This window comes from Podarcis pityusensis (assembly GCF_964106645.2).
Source record: "Podarcis pityusensis genome assembly, chromosome: 17".
Classification (NCBI taxonomy): domain Eukaryota; kingdom Metazoa; phylum Chordata; class Lepidosauria; order Squamata; family Lacertidae; genus Podarcis; species Podarcis pityusensis.
The window spans coordinates 27,513,790-27,531,684 of NC_138042.1; the positions used below are offsets into that span (position 1 = coordinate 27,513,790).

Below are 17,895 nucleotides of genomic sequence, written 5' to 3' on the forward strand. Positions count from 1 at the left end.
CACTGTAGGCAGGCACTTGTGTGTGGGCAGAATAATGATGGAAATGAAACCACCCCAGGCTTAAGACTGGACTTAATCCTGACCTTCTGAAGCGAGGCAAGAATTTCTAGTGACGTGCACATAACGGAGCTTGAGGCTTCAGAAGGTGATGGGCCCATCTCTGCCTCTGGACCATGCGCATGCCTTGCTGCACCAGAAGAGGAAAGATGCAGAAGTGAATCCTTGGTTCACCTGGCAGCCCTGGGGGTTGACATACACACTCTCGTGTGTGTGTGTATGTGTGTAGATAGATAGATGGTGCAGCCTTGAGCAATATCCTGAGTGTGTTGAGCGTTCTGCCGTGCCCTCTTTGTGTAGGGCCAATACACTGTTCCGCGACAGATTTACAGCATCTCTGCTACTGACTTTCAAATTCCGGGATTGCTGAAATATATACAACAACAAAAATCATGTTGAGTCATGTTACTCAAATTGGGTCTACTAGACCCCAAAATTTTAAGCAATGCAGACTAAAGTTGCTTCTGGGGCGCCTCTGGGATTAGGGCCCCTGAAACTTAAGCTTGATTAGTTTCATAGTACAGTGGTACCTTGGGTTACAAACGCTTCGGGTTACAAACTCCGCTAACCCAGAAGTAGTACCTCGGGTTGAGTACTTTGGCCCAGGATGAGAACGGAAATTGCGCAGCGGTGGCAGCGGGAGGCCCCATTAGCCTCAGATTAAGAACAGTTTCGGGTTAAGAACGGACCTCGGGAACGAATTAAGTTCGTAACCCAAGGTACCACTGTAGATCCACCCCTGGGATCTACAGGAAGCATTTGGGGTCTTTAGAGGAGGCTTGGAATAGCCGGGGAAAGGCGGATCCATCTTGGGGAACCAACCCCCTCTTGAGGACCATACTGTGAGATCTGGACTCCATCTAAATATGTGACTAAATCATACTAAAGCTATGACAGTCTTGGCTGTGTCATCTTTTCTCCAAAGGAGCACTGACCCTGGTTGAGGAACAAGACCCCTGGGATCCCATGTTATTCCCATCTCTGTAGGAATAACAATATATACATATAGGCCTACAGAAGGAAACATCTATTCCTGGTTGCCCTGAGTTTTTGTCAAAATTTAAGAGTATGGGAAGTAATTTTGGTGCTGCAATAAATTAAGGGAGCCAGAAATCCTTGCCTGATCTACTGCAGATCAACCAGAGATCTACCGGTGCACACCTGGAATCCCATCTTTATCGTAGGAGAATTAACGTGGGCCACGTTTTAACTTCTGCCCTTTCTGTGTCTGGTTTGCCAGTCACAGTTCAACTGAAATATTTTGTCTGTAGTGCATCCATCAAGAGCCGCCTCAAACTTCAGGCTGCTGAGCTGTTTCTGCCCATCAGGAGATGAACAGGGCAGAATGTTTTGTCAGCTGGGCATCAGAGGTGTACAGACTTCTACTTGCTTGAAGAGTTCCTGACAGTCGAGACAGACAGTTGTGGCCCAATTGAAACTTGGCATGTGCCACATAAAACCTGCGCATAGTGTGAGTTTCTGTTTCATGTTCTAGCCCATCCTATCTGTTTCGGGTGGCTGCAAGCAGGTTTCAAAATCTTTTCAGCTGTTAATACACTTACAGGATCAATGTGAGTCACCACCCTTGACTGCTTCACTTCCTGGCATCCTGGAATGTACTGCTTACATAAAGGACTCTGAAGCCCTGCAGAACTTGCTTTGGGCATCTGGTTAGAGAGATAGAACCAAGAGATTGGTTTTCCACTGAGCTGTCCTTCCTGGTGTATGGGCTGCATAAATGGAAGATGTTCAGTGCCACAGAGCAGCAATCTCTGTATTTGCAGGGGATCTTTTAAACCTGAAACAGACGGGTTGTAGCTGCACTACTGTCTCCCAGAAGCAGGAGAGAATTGAAGTGGAAAGAGCGGATATAGACTCCAGCTGTGTGCCTGCAGCCCATTGAGGGAAGATACATAAGCTGGTGGAGGGAGAGTGTCTCCCTGTTGCTGCAACTGTTCCATAGAACGCAGACCTAGGAATAGATGCCTAGATGCTAGGCTGTTTTGCATGGGTATTGGGGCCGTGGAAACTGCTGTGTCAGCTTTGCCAATACAGTGGTACCTCGGGTTACATACACTTCAGGTTACATATGCTTCAGGTTACAGACTCTGCTAACCCAGAAATATTACCTTGGGTTAATAACTTTGCTTCAGGATGAGAACAGAAATCGTGCAGCGGCAGCGCAGCGGCAGTGGGAGGCCCCATTAGCTAAAGTGGTGCTTCAGGTTAATAATAATAATAATAATAATAATATATTATTTATACCCCGCCCATCTGGCTGAGTTTCCCCAGCCACTCTGGGCGGCTTCCAATCAAGTGTTAAAAATGATACAACATTAAATATTAAATAAGAACAGTTTCAGGTTAAGAATGGACCTCTGGAACGAATTAAGTACTTAACCTGAGGTACCACTGTAGAGAGTTAACTAGCTGCCGTGTGCATTCCTTTAGCTAGGAGTGCTGCTCCTGCAGCAAACACCCCGGTGTTAATAAATTTCAGCAGGACTCGGGTGTGTTTTTAACTGTCTCACGATCATGTTCCATGTGTGAAAGTTTCCTATCATTACATCAGCGTATAAAAGTCACCTGAAAGCCTATGGTTGCTGATAATAAACCAATATTATAGACAAGGCAATCATGGGATCCTGGGTTGGTCTTCTCCCTTGATCAAAGTGGATTTGCTCTTCAGACAGCAACAGTAACCCATCATGCAAATCAACCAGCCTAAAAAAAATACTATTAAAATTTATTTCAAAACCAAAAACATACAACCATGACCAGCACCTCCCTGACCCCCACCAACCCAGCAACCGGAGTTTTCAACCAGAAAAGGGAGACGATAGCCAGAGCTGATTTGTAGAAGTTGGGGGTGGACTTCATTAATTCGCACCAAAGCTGCTGAATGTCTAGCAGTGCTGGCTTTCTGTTGGGTAATTGAAAGAACAAAAGAAAAGAAAGTGTCATATGTACCAGAAGAGGAGGGAAAGAGAAGGGGTTTTCTGGTAGGGTAAAATTGCCTGGTGGCCCTTAGTGGGAGATGCTATCTAGTAATATTGGAAGCTACCTTATACCGAATCAGACCATTGCTCTATCTAGCTCAGACAGGCAGTGGTTATTTGGGAGTTCCCCAACCCTACCAGGGATTGAGACTATATGCAAGGCAGATGCCATATCAATAAGCTATTCTTCGAGGCATTGGCCAGTATACCTCCATTGGGTTCTCAAGCCTTCAGATTCAGAGAAAGCAGTGAGCCAAGATTCAGTGGCTACATTCCTTTAAGTTCCACACATGGATATTAGATGCATAGGGAAGTCCATGTGGCATATGTGTAGCCCTATTTCCCCCCTCTTATTGCCCTGCATTAGGCAGAAAAACTTGAAAAGTGAACCTGCTGCCAAATCGTGGTGAGCAGGCTACTTTGGCACGATTCCTGCCTCCTCGCTCACTGCTCGCCTGCCTTTCCATGTAATGAGCACCCTGGATCTATGGTAAGAGTAGAGTTCTCAGTTCCACTGGCTCCCGAGCAAGGCATATGTGGCCAGTTTGGCACATAAGCAGGCAACTGCCCTAACTCTGTGGGGGAAGAAATGCCTGGTACCCAAAGTAGCATGAGAGCACGTATAGCAGGGAGCCTCAGGCCTAGCTGAAGGAATGTCTCCATCCCCATTGTTCAGCCCAGACACTGAGGTCTAGCTCTGAGGGCCTTCCAACAGTTCCCTCGCTGTGAGAAGTAAAGTTACAGGGCCTTCTTTGTAGTGGCGCCTGGCTGCGGAATGCCCTTCCGCCCGGTGTCAAACAGATAAACAACTATGTGACCTTTAGAAGACACCTGAAAGGGAACCCTGTATCGGCAAGTTTTTAGTGTTTTGTGTTTTGCTGTGTTTTTATATTCTGTTCGAAACCACACAGAGTGGCTGGGGCAACCCAATCAGATGGGTGGGGGATAAGTACTTTACTTTACTTTACTTTACTTTACTTTACTTTACTTTACTTTACTTTACTTTACTTTACTTTACTTTACTTTACTTTACTTTACTTTACTTGGAATGCTTCTAACTCCTTGAAGTGTGGTAATTCCTCTTGCTTGTCTTTATGGAGAGATGTGGGGAGGCCTCTGATTCTCTCTCTCTCTCCCCCCACCCTGTGTAAAGGTCACAGTTACCCCAATAGCTCCATCCACTTTTGTCTCTTGCCCCACCCACCCCTGGAACGCACCCCTTGCGAACGAATATGTCCCTCTGGCTACAGATTCTCCACCCGTTACCTATGGAAACAGGGATATAGTATGTCTCAAAGCAACATGCTAAATGGCCCACGCTGGTAAAAGAATCTTTGTCTCTTATCAGCGGTGTACAGCGAAATTTTTCGTAGGGGAGCAGCTCGCAAGGGCGATGGGGATGTTGCGTGTGTGAGCATCGTACCTCCCTCCCTAAGCCAGACAGAAGTTTCCTGGGCTTTGGGAAAGAGTCGCCAGGCCTGACGGGATTGCTGGAGCCCTGCTGCCTCCTTCCCAAAAACAGGTGGACATTGAGAAGAGGGTAAAATGGTTCTTGAACCTTTCAGAGCATCGTGTCACTTTCCCTAAGCCAGGCAGAAGCTTCCCAGTTTTGGGGAAGGAGGTGCCAGGCTTTAATGCTTTAATAGTCTAATTTATTGGGAATGTTTAGGGGACTAATCTAGTCCCCTTAGTCCCCCGACTGAACGTCACTGCTCCTTATGTATGCATGGGTTGTGGGGAAGTGTAGGTGGGATGATTTGCCTGTTTGGTTGTATGCCGTTGGACATTTTTTCGCACCCACTGCTTGCATAGCACCCGCATAAAGAACAAACATCGACAACTGGAGAGCAAGCCACCACCGGCAACTTACACAACACATTTCACGGAAGGATACCACGTCGTGCTTCAAAAACATTTAAAGCCATGGCGCCGGCTTTTAGACCAACCCAATAAGCCAGAGGGTTCCCCATCAACAGCCTTAAAACAACAGGTCCCGAAATCATGACTGGGAATCTTAGGCAAAATAGATAAAAGCACTCTGGAAAACTAGAAACACTTCAAGCAAAACCATACAATAGATAATTTTATCTGTAGCTTTTTTCAAAAAATAATAATTTTAAAATATTCTTTTTTGTGTGGAAAACCGGAGTACAAAGCCTGCTGATTCTCTGAAAGAACCTGAGGGTGGCTGGGCCCTGCCCTGACAACTGATTTTTGAGAAGGGAAGAGGGCAGAGGTTAGCAAGGAGGTGTCTGATTGTATTTGATTGCTGAGAGCTGATCCACACACCAGAGCCAGGATGCGGCAGTTGAGTTGTAGGCTGTACCATTGAAGATGGTGAGTGGGAAGCCACATTTTGAGTGCTCCCCCACAGGGGAAAAACAACAAGAACCCTGCCTGCATGTTGGTTAATGCTTGGTCTGATAACACCAAGGCTACAGGTTTGATCCCCACATGGGACAGCTGCATATTCCTGCCTTGCAGAGGGCTGGACTAGATGATTCCTCGGGTCCCTTCCAACTCTACAGTGGTTTGGTTCAGCAGCCCAGCACATCTGAGCGAAAGGTTTGTAACCCAAGGTGGTTTGTTTCTCACGTGGGAGTGAAGGTAAAAAGGTAAAGGACCCCTGGACACTTACATCCAGTCAAAGGCAACTACGGGGTTGCGGCGCTCATCTTGCTTTCAGGCCGAGGGAGCTGGTGTTTGTCCACAGGCAGCTTTCCAGGTCATGTGGCCAGCATGACTATACCACTTCTGGCACAACAGAACACGGTGACAGAAACCATTGCACACGGAAGCTCCGTTTAACTTCCTGTCACAGTGGTATCTATTTATCTACTTGCACTGGTGTGCTTTCGAACTGCTAGGTTGGCAGGAGCTGGGACAGAGCAACAGGAGCTCACCCCGTCACAGGGATTGAAACCACTGGTGTTCTGATCGGCAAGCCCAAGAGGCTCAGTGGTTTAGACCACAGCGCCACCCGCATCCCCATGTGGGAGGGTGGACCATCTTTCAAATATATGATTCCTTTCCTTGCATTCTGAGGTGGCAGAGTCCAGAATGTTACCACCTCTCATCTTTTATTTATGTAAACCGCCTTCAGAATTTCTATTAAAGGACGGTATAATTAATAATAATGATGATGATAATGATGACAGTAACAACTATTATTATTAAATATGTTAACTGCCTTTCACCAACAAATCCCTGGGCGGGTTGCGACAATTTAAAATTCAGAATTCTCAATAGATAAAATGGACGGCAGTCCCAAGAATAAGGTGAGTCCTGAAAACACGCATCTCAGGGGTCAAAGGTCAGGGTATAAAGGTGTATCCTCAACTTTCACCGAAAGCTGTAGAGTGATGAAGCCAGATGCACCGCTGGGAGGAGGGAATTCCACACTTTCAGGGCGAGTACAGAAAATACTCTCTCCTGGACCATGCCCTGAATTTCTGAACTTCACTTCTGCTACTATTAACAACTGGGAGGGACTGTAGGTGATCCTTCAGATACATTCGTACCTTGGATCCTGAATGCCCTGGAACTCAGACATTTTGGCTCCTGAACGCTGCAAACCCGGAAGTGACTGTTCCGGTTTGTGAATGTTCTTTCGAAACCTGAACGTCCAACGGGGCTTCCACAGCGCCTGATTGGCTGCAGGAACTCCCTGCAGCCAATCAGAAGCCGCGATTTGATTTTTGAACATTTTGGAAGTTGAATGGACTTCTGGAATAGATTCTGTTTGATTTCCAAGGTACAACTGTATTGGGGCCTAAATTCTTTAAGGTTTTAAAGACTATCATGAGCAGCTTGAAGTAGGAAGCCAATGCAACTGTTTTATGGAATTATCTGAGTTCCAGCCAGGAATGTGGTCACTGTATTTTAGACCAGATCTGGGTCATCTTCAAGGGCAGCCCCTAGCGGAGAGCATTGCAACAATCCAACCTGGAAGTGTAGATCAGCACTAGGTAAAGGTAAAGGACCCCTGACAGTTAAGTCCAGTTGCGAACAATTCTGGGGTTGCGGCGCTCATTTCGCTTTACTGTCCGTAGGAGCTGTTGTTTGTCCGCAGACAGTTTTTCCAGGTCATGTGGCCAGCATGACTAAGCCACTTCTGGCGAAACTAGAGAAGCAAATGGAAATGCCGTTTACCTTTCCGCCGGAGTGGTACCTATTTATCTACTTGCACTTTGACGTGCTTTCCAACTGCTAGGTTGGCAGGAGCTGGGACTGAGCAATGGGAGCTCACCCCGTTGTGGGGGATTCGAACCGCCGACCTTCCGATCGGCAAGCCCTAGGCTCAGTGGTTTAGACCACAGCGCCACCCGCGTCCCTAGATCAGCACTAAGCCTCTGCAAAAAGATATTGATTGTTAGTATTTGTCCTTATGCCCAAATGTTTTTTGGGGTGGATATCGACACCAGTGTTGTGGAGATTGGCTAATGAAATTAACAGAAAGGTTTCACGCTAACAACGCCTTGGGGTTCCTCAGCACACAAAGGAGTATTTCCCCCCACCCACCCCCACCCCCAGGCAGGCTGTAACAAATTCCACTAGCAAACTCCAAACAAAGCACCACCAGGACGCACAAATCTGAATCTTCATTTTAAGTCTTTCAAAAAAAAAAAAAAAAAAAAAAAGCACAGAAAGGGCTAAAAAGTGGGGATTCCATTTGAGAGTGTGGCAAGAAGAAAACCAGGGAGCTGTGTGTTCTGGATGCTTGGAAGAGTCCCCCAGAGGCTTGGAAGCGTTTCCTGCAGCCTGAGGGTCAACCCTTCTTCAGATGGAGGGCGAAGTTTTCCCACGGAGCTGTTGCCTCTTTGAAACGTTCCCAGAAGAGAGAACCAAGGGTGCTGGTGCCTTCTGCAAAAAAATGCTGGTTTTGCAGGAAGCAGCCGTATTGCTTGTTGATTCCGGTGCCGCTTTCTGGCATTACAAAAAAGAGAGAGAGAAAGAAAAGTGTATTATGAATAGTTACAGGGAAGAGAGGGCTTGTGAGGGCCGGAGCCCAGCCACTTAGGGCTCCGCAGTCCTGTTTGTCCTCTGAAACTCTTCCAGCTCCAGTTTCCTGCTCATGGCCAACTGCAGTTCCTGCTTGATAACCTGAATCTGCTTCTCCAGCTCAGAGAGCTCTTGGATCACAGAGGTCCTGGCCACGTTGAGGGAGTCCGCTTTCCCGTTTGTGGTCAGCGATGCTGGGGAGTCTCTCGTCAGGAGGGGGAGAGGGATGTCTTGCTGCTGCTGCTGCTGCTGCTGCTGCGGCGACTGTTGCTGCTTAAGCACCACTTCGTTCTGGCTCTCTTCACTGCAGATGTATTTCTTCCGAAGGCAGTTGCCTGGGCTGGCTGTGTTCCAGACTGAATGCTGGCTGTTCCCTGCGTTGGACCTGAAAAAAAGAAAAGAAAAGAAAAAAAGTCACAGTTATTTCTGCCTGACCTACAGTGATGGAATATTTGCTGAAAGCATTCAAAATTTCACAAATGGCCAAACAGATACAATCATACCCCGGGTTATAGCCGCTTCAGGTTGCATTTGTTCGGGTTGTGAATCGCTGAAAACCGGAAGTACCGGAACGGGTTACTTCCGGGTTTCAGCGGTCGCACATGCGCAGAAGTGCTAAATTGCGCTTTGCGCGTGCGCAGAAGTGCCGAATCATAACCTGCGGTATTTTCAATTACCATGGAAAATATGGATTGATATAATAGAGTATGGAATAAGATGCAGCTTTAAATGTTTAAAATGGGACTCCAGGGAGGGGGGAGGGGGAAGTCCTGAAATTTGGAGGAATCTCTGTATATGTATTTGATTTTTTAAAAATAATTTTGTATTGTAAAATCAAATAAAATTGATTTCATTTATTATTATTATTATTATTATTATTATTGAACAAGACTTCCTTATTTTCATAGGAGAAATGTTGGAGGGTACGCCAGGAGTGGGGAGGGTGTGGCTCTCCCAATATGAATGGACTCCAGCTCCCACCAGGATGGTCAGGGATGATGGTTTCCCAGCCCTGACTTACATTGTGCCAATGGTAAAGTAATGGGAAATCCCCAACTTCTTCCTCTGCCTATTCTCGGCCACCTCTTGCTTCCAATGTGTGTATGCAGGTGATACAAATGTAGGAATACTGCTAGATCAGCGGTTCTGAAGCTGTTGGTCCCCAGATGTTGTTGGACTACAACTCCCAGCGTCCCTGAGCTCCGGCTTTGCTAGCTAGGGGGTGATGGAAGTTGTAGTTCAACAACATCTGGGGACACACAGGTTGAGAAAGGCCGTGCTAGATGAAACTAAGGGCCCATCTTGTTTCGAACAGCATCCAGCTGGAAAGTCCACCAGGCCCGCCCCCCTTGTTGTTTGTTTTCCCGGGAGACAGCAGCCATAAACAAAACTACAGAGAACATGTCCAGGCCTTAATCCAGCCCATAGGGCATCAGATTTCGGTTCTACAGACTCTTTTTAAGAGATAAGAGCTGAGCAATAAACAGAAATGTCCCTGGGCATATGCTAAGCGCAGACACACTGTGGGGCAGTGCAGAATCCACCTGCAATGAGCTTTTGCTTTCAAAAAAGAAAACAGGGGCCAAAAATATGCCACAGATCCAGATTGTGTGTGAACCACGTAGAAGAAACAAGCATACAGTCTCCACTGATTCTAGAATAAAATGTTGTGTGTATGCAGCCCTATACTAAAATATGCTCCACTTATCAGACGTTGTTTCATTTTCATCTCAGTTATTTTATTACAACGTTTTAATCACATCATTTTTTAAACGTTTGCAGGCCTTATTACTCAAATTTAAGTTTGTTTCCTTCTTTTGCTCTTATTGTACGGAGTGTACAGTATTCTTTGCAAATCTTATATATTGTGTGCATCTTTACACACAGTTTACAATAGACAGTTGAAGAAGACCTCTGGTCAAAACATCTTTGGTTTAGCTACAGTAAGTTTTCCGAAAATGAATTTATATTATTCTGTTTCGTGGAATTTTGCTATCCAGATCCCAATTTGCTTGCAGAGGTTCGTATCCCCACGCAGCCACAAAGCTCACTGGGTGACCTTGGGCCATTCCTGGTCTCTCAGCCTAACCAACCTCACAGGGCTGTTGCTAGGATGAAATGGGGAAGTGGAGAACCATACACATCCCGGTCTGTGGGATGCAGGAGTTGACAGCAGATGGCGAACATCTTACCCGCTGCCAGCTAACAATCTCGCTTGTAAGATTTTTTGCTTCTGCTAGATCCACATAGAGAATGTTGACCCCTAGGCTAAAGAATTTGCACTTAGCAAAATCTATTCTGACTGAAGCAAAGAATCCTGATACACTTGAAACCATCAAAGAGGCGAGGGTGTGCATGTACTCTTTTTTATAGGTAAAAGGTAAAGGACCCCTGGCGGTTAAGTCCAGTCAAAGGCGACTATGGGGTTGCGGCACTCATCTTACTTTCAGGTCAAGGGAGCCGGCATTTGTCCACAGACAGCTTTCCGGGTCATGTGGTCAGAATGACTAAACCGCTTCCAGTGCAATGGAACATCTGGGGAGGGAACTCCAGAGCGCACGGAAATGCCATTTACCTTCCCGCAGTAGTGGTACCTATTTATCTACTTGCACTGGTGTGCTTTTGAACTGCTAGGTTGGCAGGCGCTGGGACAGAGCTACGGGAGCTCACCACGTCACAGGGATTTGAACTGCCGACCTTCTGATCGGCAAGCCCAAGAGGCTCATTGGTTTAGACCACAGTGTCACCCGTGTGTGTGTGTGTGTGCGTGTGTGTGTACACATACACACACACACACCCTGTGCCTTCTGGGAAATGTATGATTGAAGAAAGTGTCAGAGTATTATTCCCCAGGGAAATAATAATACAGTAGAAGCTATTTTCATCAATCCTCTGTTTCTTCTCGTTTTCCAATGCAGCAGCTATCTAAAGGAATAAATGAGTTTTATCGTGGGATGGAGGGGGAGTTTTGCTACACTGTTCGACTGCATTAATTCATTATAGTTCGGTGCCTGTGCTCTGGTTCAGCAGCATGGCCCTGTGGACATTCTCGGTGAATCTGCAACAGAAACGCTGCTGGTTTGAACAGGCTTGGGGCTGGGAGGGTTCCAATTAGACCCAGCAAATGTGAAAGGGACATTTTTTATGATGGTGCATGACCCTTCCTGCTGGAGAGATCTTGGCCCCGCCATCTCATGCAGAATTGTTCTTTCTATCAAGAGAGTTTGGGAAGTCACATTTGCCCGGGGATTCAGTTCTGTCAGATTTCCCAAACTTGCCCTACGGTCAGGCTGGGTTTGTTACGAGGACATGGAAAGGGAAGGCAAAATGGGCTCCGTGGAAAAGCAGAGGCAGGCACAGTTTGTGTGACTCATGGCATGAGTAACGCCAGGGCACTAAAAACACAGCTGTCAGACTTGATGCAGTGTCGCGATGCCAGTTTGTATACTTAAGCCTTTTAAAGAGCAATGGCACAGTGTGTTCTCCTTCATGGAGAGCACGTGTCGCAGTGGGGGCTGCCAGGACACTCCAAAGTTGGGGGCGGGCTAATTGATTGTTGGACAGTGATGCAATTGGGCTTCCCTTGTTGTTGGGAAGAAGTTAATGTTGCCATTTGTTGACTGACAGCCAGAAATGCTAAAACTCCTTGCACGAGGCTAGGGCTTCCTCTTTTCACCCCATGCATCGGATTGCCCGCCCCCCATATTTAGGGTTGTTCGCTTGACCTTGCTATGCCTGTCATGGGGTCGTCTGCTTTGGGGCAGGGGCCCGGTAGGAATTTATCCATCTGGCTGATTGGCTGGGGCCATTTGGTTTTTGCCTACTGCGTGGCAAATCGTCACAACTTGTAAGGTTGCGGTTAGGCATTGGTTTATGGTTTGGTTGGTTGAGGGGCATGGATTGGCTGTGCCTGCCCCTCTAATGCTGCTGCTGCAAGGGATTCCGTTAAAGGAATCAGGGGCTAACTATTGCTTGCCCACCCTGTCAAGGGGGCTCGGGCCATGCAAGAGCTCCTGCCTGCATTTGGGGAGGGCTGAGGGCAGGTTCCGTGCTCCATCGCTACCCCCAAGTGTATTCCGCTTTTCTGACTTTCACAGGTGTGCGGAATGTCAGACTGTCCCCCACGGTGGGGGCAGCTAGTTGAAACTAATGCCTAAGCAACCACTCAGATGTTTGTATTTTAATAAAGTTGTGGGCAAAATTATGCCCAAACCTTAAACAAAAATTTCTGTGTGATGTGTGAGTTACTGGGGTGGCCCTGGGGACCTCGACACGCAACATGTTGTAAACGGCACATTATTATTATTTTTTTAAAAAGGTCAGCGGTAACAATGCTGGAAAAAATAGGTTCACAACTGTGGTGCATTTTTTAAACAAGTCTGAAAAGGCCGAAAATAAATGTATGCCTAATTATAATTTCTGAACAGATCGTACAATGCCTGGCATTGCAATGCTTTCTCCATTCCTCGGTTTGCACATAAGGAAAGGGATTTGAGCACACAGAACAGCATGGCCTACATCTGCAAACCTGCACTGGGATGCTGACCTTTTGGGGGGACGAAAGGGCAAATTCAAAAATTTGCCTTCTGTGAGTGTGCTGCTGCTACAGATGAGGAAGTCGACTGAGGGGTGCAGCTGCCACTGTGAGTTGCTCCCCCTGTTTTTCTAGACGTGGTTGTCTTAATGGGAAGTTTGTGTGCCAAGCACATTGAAAGGAAAAAAGTGATTACATGTCTGACTGTCATGTCACTGCTGGGTCAGACAGCTATAGTGTGTATATAATAAAATGATGTGAATGGAATTGCTCCCTCATATAAAGTCATACAGCCAAAGGCCATTCTTTATGATTTACGATTCTCTTGGCACAATAATAAAAATGATTTTCAGTTTCTCTTCAGTGTGTGACTCACATTATACACTACAGTTTTCCCAAGTGTTTCTTTTTCCTTTTCCTTAACAAAAGGGGGGGGGGGAGGAGTGTTTTGTGTCATGGGAGCCACTATCTACAGATTCATCTGGAAACAAGGGGTTTTAAAAGTCATTTTTCTTACCTCTTTTCAACTCGCTTTGCTTTAGGCTGGTGTTTGTCTTCAATAAATGAACTATTTAGAGCACGGTGCAATCTCTAGAGGAAAAGCAGGGAACAAATTAATCAGTAGCATAATCAGCCTTGCATTTTAGGGTGGAGCGGATAGGAAATATGAACGCTGCATGTAACAGGCTGCGATTTTGTTTGAAGCGAAGTACAGTGGAACCTTGGTTCTCGAACGGCTTAGTTGACGAACAAATCGGCTTCTGAACGCTGAAAACCCAGAAGCAAGTGTTCTGGTTTTCAAATGTTTTTGGGAAGCCAAACGTCCGATGCAGCAGTCTGCTATTGTTTCTAGGATGCCTGCACCAATTGGAAGCCACGCCTTGGTTTTTGAACGTTTCGGGAGTCGAACGGACTTCTGGAACAGAAGAAGTTCGAGAACCAAGGTACCACTGTACTGAGCTGTTTGTGTATGACCCCCACCAATGTGATTCTCAGAGCGATCCCACCCATCCCATTTTCACCGATGCTGCTTGGTTTGGGAAGAGACTACAGAAGATAGCTAGAACCTTTCTCATTTAGACAAGATGCTTAGAAAGTTGAAGTAATTTTGATCCTTTCTAGTATTTTAACATTTGTTTGTATGTATGTTTGTTTAATTTGTATACCGCCCTATACCCGCAGGTCTCAGGGCACAATAAAATCACAAAATACATAATAAAAACAAGAACAAGAACAACTCAATAATCCCCCTGCTCCCCAACACATTTCAAAAGGGCATTGGATGTCAATCGGCCGAAGGCCTGGTTAAAGAGGAACGTTTTTGCCTGGTGCCTAAAGGTACATAATGAAGGCACTGGTCAAACCTCCCTGGGGAGAGCATTCCACAAACTGGGAGCCACTGCAGAGAAGGCCCCATTCTTGTGATGCCATTCTCTGGACCCTTATGGAGTAGGCTCATTAAGAAGGGTCTCAGAAGATGATCTTAGGGTCTGGGTAGGTTCATATGTAAAGAGGAGGTCCCTGAGATACTGTGTTTTGAAGTATGGCTGTGATTCCCCCCCCCCCCCGATTTTCTTGTTTTGTCTTTTTGTAAACAGCTTTGAGGGTTTTCCCCACTCAGTTAAGTGGTGTTAATTTTTTATGAAATAAAATAAATACAATTAAAAAAATAAAACCTTTGCTTCACTGGATGGAGGATATAGAGAGGTTACCCAAGGCAGTTTTGTGGTGTAATCCATTCAGAACAAGAGTGATTTAATACCAGGAGGACGTACCTGACTTGTATGAAGCCAGTATCTCAGCTTGGATTTCTTTTTGATTCGTGGGATCACCAGCCTGTATACGATGTGCTCTCCAATAGTAGTGAGAATTGACAAGCCAAACCCAATGCATAGCATCACAAAGAGTCCAGAAAAGTGCTTGATGCCCATCTGCAGTGTCTGTTAAGAAAACAAAGGAAGTGAGCGACATTAGAAAAACTAGAATAAGGATATAGTCTGGTTGATTTTCTTCTTGCTGGTTTAGTCCTTGTATCACCCAGGTCTAATCAGACTCAAGACCCACCTCCAATCTCAACATGCAACAGGTCCCCTCTCTTTATCACATATGCCCATTTTATCCTTCCCACTTCCACTGCGCTTGTGTTCATCCCCAGCATCTGATACAGCATGAGGGGCTTTAGCTAGAGGGAATTCTGTGCTGAAATTAGGGTTGCTACCCGCCCCTGGAAAAATGGGATCACCTCGTTTTTGGACTAGAATGTCCCTTGTCTCATTTGGACTTCAAATGGGATGTCTTCACACCCACACCCACACCCCGTATTCAAGTGTGGCAGGCCCAAAATGGAGGGTGCATCACTGCTAGTGCAGCTGGCGAGAAGTCTGGCCTGGTTCAAGCATGAGTGATGCTCCTCCTCAGCATCAGCCTGATGGTCTAGTGTGGTACGGGTTGGCTGCTGCTTGGCCACTCTGCCACACCAGCCACACCAGCCACACCAGCTCAAGTCGTTCATGGGAGCCGGCCATCTAACCCTGGCCTCTGCCCATCTATGTGGGTCGAGTGGAAGAGCAGGACACCTAGCTCTGAGGGCCTTCTGGTGGTCCCCTCACTGCAATAAGTGAAGTTACAGGGAACCAGGCAGAGGCACCTCTTGGTAGTCACACCTGCCCTGTGGAACACCCTCCCATCAGATGTCAAGGGGATAAATAACTCCACAACTTTTAGATGACTTCTGAAGGCAGCCCTGTACAGTGATACCTCTGGTTGCGAACGGGATCTGTTCCGGAGCCCTGTTCACAACATGAGCAGAATGCAACCCGTGTCTGCGGGTCACGATTCACCGTTTCTGCGCGTGCGCGTGACATCATTTTGAGCGCCTGCACATGTGTGAGTGGTGAAACCCAGAAGTAACCTGTTCCATTACTTCTGGGTCGCCGTGGGATGTATCCTGAAAGAAAGTAACCTGAACCGAATGTAGCAAGAGGTATGACTGTATAGGGAAGTTTTTAATGTTTGGTGTTTTATTATGCTTTTACGTTTGTTGGAAGCCTCCCAGAGTGGCTGGGGCAACCCAGTCAGATGGGCAGGGTACAAATAATAAAAATCATCATAATCTTTTAAGCTCACTACCTTAGCCACAGGAAAAAAGGTAAATTTACCTTGTTTACCACCTAGTAACCCTGGTTAAGTACCTGACCAATTTGTAGCTATCTCTGGAGACAACCAGGGATCACAAACAAAATGTATGACATGCGATTAATACCAGCTTGATACCCTTTTGTCCATTAGGACATTCTCCTCAATAAGCCCCCATGAAATACGTAAAACTTTGGTGTTTCTGCTATAATATTCTGTCTCGTGTTAATTAATGAGTGGAGGGTGCTATTGAATGACGCTCTCAAATTTGTCTTGACCAACCCTATGCAATACAAATAGATGGGTTCCTAATGGAGGCATTTCAATGTATGGGTAGTTTTCGGTTAGTAGGTCCAGTGGAAGAACAAATATCTTTCTCTGTTCACAAAGGAGATGCCAAAACAAAGCACGAGCGAAACAGACGATAAATATGCTGTGACAGCTCTCTTGAAAGCCTACATTTCAGATGCACATTTAAATAAAAATAGAAGAAGAGGAGGCAAATATAATTACAGCAACAGCAGATTTACAAACTGGCAATTTTCTTAGCTGTATATATCATAGCGCACACACACATTTTGGGCAATCATAGAGCAAAATATGTATACATTTCAATAAAGACAACTGAGCCTTGTGGCACCTTAAAGAACTGACCAAAGGAAAATAAAGTGGTATCATTCCTTTCCTTGATCTGGACGCTATGCTTCTGTTGATGCAGCCTAGAATAGCATTAGCTGTTGTTTTTTTTGCTGCTGTATCACACTGTTAACTCGTATCAAACTTAAGGTTTACCAAGACCTCTAGAACTTTTTCATGTGCATCGCTAACAAGGCAGGTGTCTCCTGTTCTAAATTTTGGCATTGGATAATTCCTGCCTTAGGGCTTATCCACACACCTGTTTGTCCTGAGACTCCCCCCCCCCCCGGGAAAACCTTTCCTTTAGTGCTGAATCAGAACAAAGGGAGTGGGCTTTCTGTGGATTACCATTTGTTTCGATTTAGCACTTAAAGAGCAGGGGAAAGTGGCGGGTCAAAGGCAAACTTGCTTGGATCTGTGTCTAGAAAACACGGGGTGAGCGAAAAACAGCTTGGACCCATGTTTTCTAGGTATGGGGCAAGCAGAAAGTATGGATGACACCTGAATATTTGAAATTCATTTTGTTTGTTAGTCTGCCCCCACCCCCCATAACCAGCTCTGGTAAGTAGTCTAGCCACAGTCTTTTAAAACTAAATGTTCCCCAAATGCTATTGTTATTAAAATGCATAACAAAATGCAATTCAGAGCATGACTGTGATGGAGGGAAAAGGATAAAAGCAACCGCAACAGCAACATCACCACAAGGCCAAAGAATGTGGCTAATACAACAACAACAACAGTAACAATTTTATTATTTGTACCCTGGGTTATCATGCCCAATTTGGCACCAGGACTGAAAGAACAGGTTCTTTCGATGGCACAGATAAGCTTCGCCAAGCTGAAAAAACCAGAATCGATCCAGCTCCAGGGTATGCCAATCTCGATAAAACTTTTTTTTGTTTTGTTTTCGTTTCACCCCCTTTCTTTTCTATATACCGCATTAGCGAAATCTAATCTTGCTCACTGGCTGAAGCAAGCTTTGTAATGAAAATGCGCCACTGCAGAAAAGGTTTCAATATCATTCCCTTCCTATTCAGAACTGATAGCAAAAAAAGTGTGGCATCTGTGCTTGATTAATTAAATAATGAGCTTAATGATTCCATTTACTTAATGGAGGGGAGGAGGGCCTGCTCAATTTCAATGAGCTGAGGCCAAATCAAAGTGAAGGTGGAATTCAAAGTGAAATATCTGAGTAGACCGGACACCTGAGGGGGTTTGGTTTTTCTTGCAAGGATTCCACTGTGAAAGTATTCCCTTTAAATGGGACCTTTGTAAAACTGGGACGGCTTCTCCAAATCAGGGACGTCTCTGGAAAATAGGGACACTTGGACACTTGGAGGGTCTGAACGTACAGAGTTATGTGATTTAGAGGAAAGCGTCCAAACAGATCCTACAGAGGTGCAAAAGATGTCCTCTTCCATGCCTGAGTTGGGAAGAGGAGGAAGACGCAAAATGCCAAGGAAGGCTTGGAGTTCAGGCAGAGAACTGAGCCGCCCATTGAACAGTCAGCAAAGTCCGACTCCAACGAAAGAC

At 45.9% G+C, this 17,895-nt stretch overlaps 1 protein-coding gene and 1 long non-coding RNA gene across 2 annotated transcripts in view; one reads left to right on the forward strand and one right to left on the reverse strand.

Moving 5' to 3' along the window:
* Positions 1-7,468: 7,468 nt before the first annotated feature.
* The window catches only part of GRIN3A (glutamate ionotropic receptor NMDA type subunit 3A), a 105,574-nt gene continuing 95,147 nt past the window's right edge, over positions 7,469-17,895 (reverse strand). The window contains 3 exon segments of the mRNA XM_080986699.1: positions 7,469-8,442; positions 13,109-13,182; positions 14,367-14,531. Of these exon segments, the coding sequence (XP_080842825.1) occupies positions 8,073-8,442; positions 13,109-13,182; positions 14,367-14,531 (609 nt within the window). The 3' untranslated portion in view covers positions 7,469-8,072.
* On the forward strand, positions 9,953-12,948 carry LOC308466378. The gene is made up of 2 exons (XR_013980814.1): positions 9,953-10,000; positions 12,485-12,948. It is a non-coding gene; the product is annotated as an uncharacterized lncRNA (long non-coding RNA).